At 40.2% G+C, this 3,240-nt stretch overlaps 1 protein-coding gene across 1 annotated transcript in view; it reads left to right on the forward strand.

The window, feature by feature from the left end:
* Positions 1 to 1,253: 1,253 nt before the first annotated feature.
* LOC106537155 (death-associated protein kinase 1) overlaps positions 1,254 to 3,240 on the forward strand; it is a gene marked incomplete at both ends in the record, with an annotated part of 14,994 nt that continues 13,007 nt past the window's right edge. The window contains 2 exon segments of the mRNA XM_014034528.1: positions 1,254 to 1,299; positions 1,391 to 1,480. Coding sequence (XP_013889982.1) covers positions 1,254 to 1,299; positions 1,391 to 1,480 — 136 coding nt within the window.

Below are 3,240 nucleotides of genomic sequence, written 5' to 3' on the forward strand. Positions count from 1 at the left end.
CCCTTTTAACACACTTCACATACAAATATCTGAACAACTGTCCATCTGAGCAGTGTGAAATTAATTTTTAATGTTAATAATGTTGTCTTTTAAAAAATACTTACTTATTTCTCACAAAAATCTGATGTCATTTCATCTACAGCCAGCTGGGTTGAGACCCCACTGTGGGTCATAAAACTGCAAACTTTGGGTCATTAGAGGATTTACAGAAAGTAAATTCAGTTTAAACTTACTGCTAAGATTGTTTTATTTTGCTTTATTTGACAAAATAGCAGTTAGATATGGATAAAAATAATCGGTCTATTAGTAATATTTGAATAATTCAACCAAAAATACTTTGATTCATGAGTTTCTGTCACAGTTTCAATTTTTTTTTGTCATTTGTGTTTATTGTGAAATTGGTCTTAAATTGGATTTCAACTGGCATTAAAAAGTCTTAAATTTAGCTTGATTTAAACTATAGGAAGCCTGCAAACAGCTGAAGGTACAGTTACTGGATGAGCCTGGACTGTACACAGTACACAGTATGCAGTACACAGTACAAAGTACACAGTACTTTGCTTTAGGAAAGATAAATAAGAAGAATCAAAGGAATGATGTAATCTTCAGATGGACGTGGAAAGAATAAATCATCTCGTCTCCCTTCAGTAATGTTTCTTTATAAAACATTTTTTGTTTTTGAAACATTTGGAGGATTATTTGTCGTCAGTTAATGTTTAAACTGAAAATACAGAACTGCTGAGTCATCGTTTCTGTTCAGGTAGAGTCAGAGACCCTGAGAATCCTGAAGTATTTAACTTGCTGTCAGTCCTGATTCTCCTGACGACAGCTGAACGTCTGCAGGATTCAGAGCTCTTCATCTTAAAGATGTCAGCTCTGACTTCATCCAACGTTCCAGACAGCAGCTGCCGTGTTGCTGGGTGACATGTCCTCTGGCTCCACATCCACAAATCGTCCCGACTGTCTCCGTCCCTCGTTAGAGTTGCTGTGGAAACGAGTGAATGGACGGAGCTGCCCTCACAGGCTCTTTTAGTTTTAATGAGTGTTTCTGTCGGAGCAGTGAGGTTCAGTTAAAGCTGACAGACTTTATAAAGCTTTAACATGAGCTGATGGGAACGGACAGAACTTTTAATATTTTTTTAAACTGATCCCTGAACGAGCTCTGAATCATGTCTGATCCATGCAGGAGGTCCAGTTCTTCTCATGACATCGTCTCTTTAAATAAAACTTTATGGTTTTTGTTTCTTCCACAGAAAGAGAATGACCATCCAGGACACCCTGCAGCACCCCTGGATCAAGGTGTGCCTCTGCTCACAAACATTTCTCTTCTTATGGTGGAGAGTACAACAAATCTCTGTTTGTTTGTTTGTTTGTTTGTTTGGAAAATCAGCCCAAAGACACTCAGCAGGCTCTGAGCAGGAAGGAGTCGGCTGTCAACATGGAGAAGTTCAAAAAGTTTGCAGCTCGAAGGAAATGGAAGGTAAGAAGGTGTCTGCAGCTGTTTACAGGTGTTTACAGGAGTTTACAGGTGTTTACAGGTGTCTGCAGCTGTTTACAGGTGTTTACAGGAGTTTACAGGTGTTTACAGGTGTTTACTGGTGTTTACAGGTGTTTACTGGTGTTTACAGGAGTTTACAGGTGTTTACAGGTGTTTACTGGTGTTTACTGGTGTTTACAGGTGTTTACAGGTGTTTACTGGTGTTTACTGGTGTTTACAGGTGTTTACAGGTGTTTACTGGTGTTTACAGGTGTTTACAGGTGTTTACTGGTGTTTACAGGTGTTCACAGGTGTTTACAGGTGTTTACAGGTGTTTACTGGTGTTTACAGGTGTTTACTGGTGTTTACAGGTGTTTACAGATGTTTACAGGTGTTTACAGGTGTTTACAGGTGTTTACTGGTGTTTACAGGAGTTTACAGGTGTTTACAGGTGTTTACTGGTGTTTACAGGTGTTTACTGGTGTTTACAGGTGTTTACAGGTGTTTACTGGTGTTTACAGGTGTTTACAGGTGTTTACTGGTGGTTACAGGTGTTTACTGGTATTTACAGGTGTTTACAGGTGTTTACTGGTGTTTACAGGTGTTTACAGGTGTTTACAGGTGTTTACAGGTGTTTACAGATGTTTACAGGTGTTTACAGGTGTTTACTGGTGTTTACAGGTGTTTACTGGTGTTTACTGGTGTTTACTGGTGTTTACAGGTGTTTACAGGTGTTTACAGGTGTTGACTGGTGTTTACAGGTGTTGACTGGTGTTGACTGGTGTTTACTGGTGTTTATAGGTGTTTATAGCTCTTTACAGGCGTTTACAGGTGTTTACAGGCGTTTACTGGCGTTTATTGGTGTTTACTGGTGTTTACAGGTGTATACTGGTGTTTACAGGTGTTTACAGGTGTTTACAGGTGTTTACAGGTGTTTACTGGTGTTTACAGGCGTTTACAGGCATTTACAGGCGTTTACTGGTGTTTACAGGCGTTTACTGGTGTTTACTGGTGTTTACAGGCGTTTACAGGTGTTTACTGGTGTTTACAGGCGTTTACAGGTGTTTACTGGTGTTTACAGGCGTTTACAGGCGTTTACAGGCGTTTACTGGTGTTTACAGGTGTTTACAGGTGTTTACTGGTGTTTACAGGCGTTTACAGGCATTTACAGGTGTTTACAGGCGTTTGCAGGCGTTTACTGGTGTTTACAGGCTTTTACAGGCGTTTACAGGTGTTTACAGGTGTTTACAGATGTTTACAGGCGTTTACAGGCGTTTACTGGTGTTTACAGGCGTTTACTGGTGTTTACAGGCGTTTACAGGTATTTACAGGTGTTTACTGGTGTTTACAGGTGTTTACAGATGTTTACAGGCGTTTACAGGCGTTTACTGGTGTTTACAGGCGTTTACTGGTGTTTACAGGCGTTTACAGGTATTTACAGGTGTTTACTGGTGTTTACAGGTGTTTACAGATGTTTACAGGCGTTTACAGGCGTTTACTGGTGTTTACAGGCGTTTACTGGTGTTTACAGGCGTTTACAGGTATTTACAGGTGTTTACTGGTGTTTACAGGTGTTTACAGATGTTTACAGGCGTTTACAGGCGTTTACTGGTGTTTACAGGCGTTTACTGGTGTTTACAGGCGTTTACAGGTATTTACAGGTGTTTACTGGTGTTTACAGGTGTTTACAGATGTTTACAGGCGTTTACAGGCGTTTACTGGTGTTTACTGGTGTTTACAGGCGTTTACAGGTGTTTACAGGC

The sequence above is a fragment of the Austrofundulus limnaeus genome, unplaced genomic scaffold (genome assembly GCF_001266775.1).
Source record: "Austrofundulus limnaeus strain Quisiro unplaced genomic scaffold, Austrofundulus_limnaeus-1.0 Scaffold2154, whole genome shotgun sequence".
NCBI classification, from domain to species: Eukaryota; Metazoa; Chordata; class Actinopteri; order Cyprinodontiformes; family Rivulidae; genus Austrofundulus; species Austrofundulus limnaeus.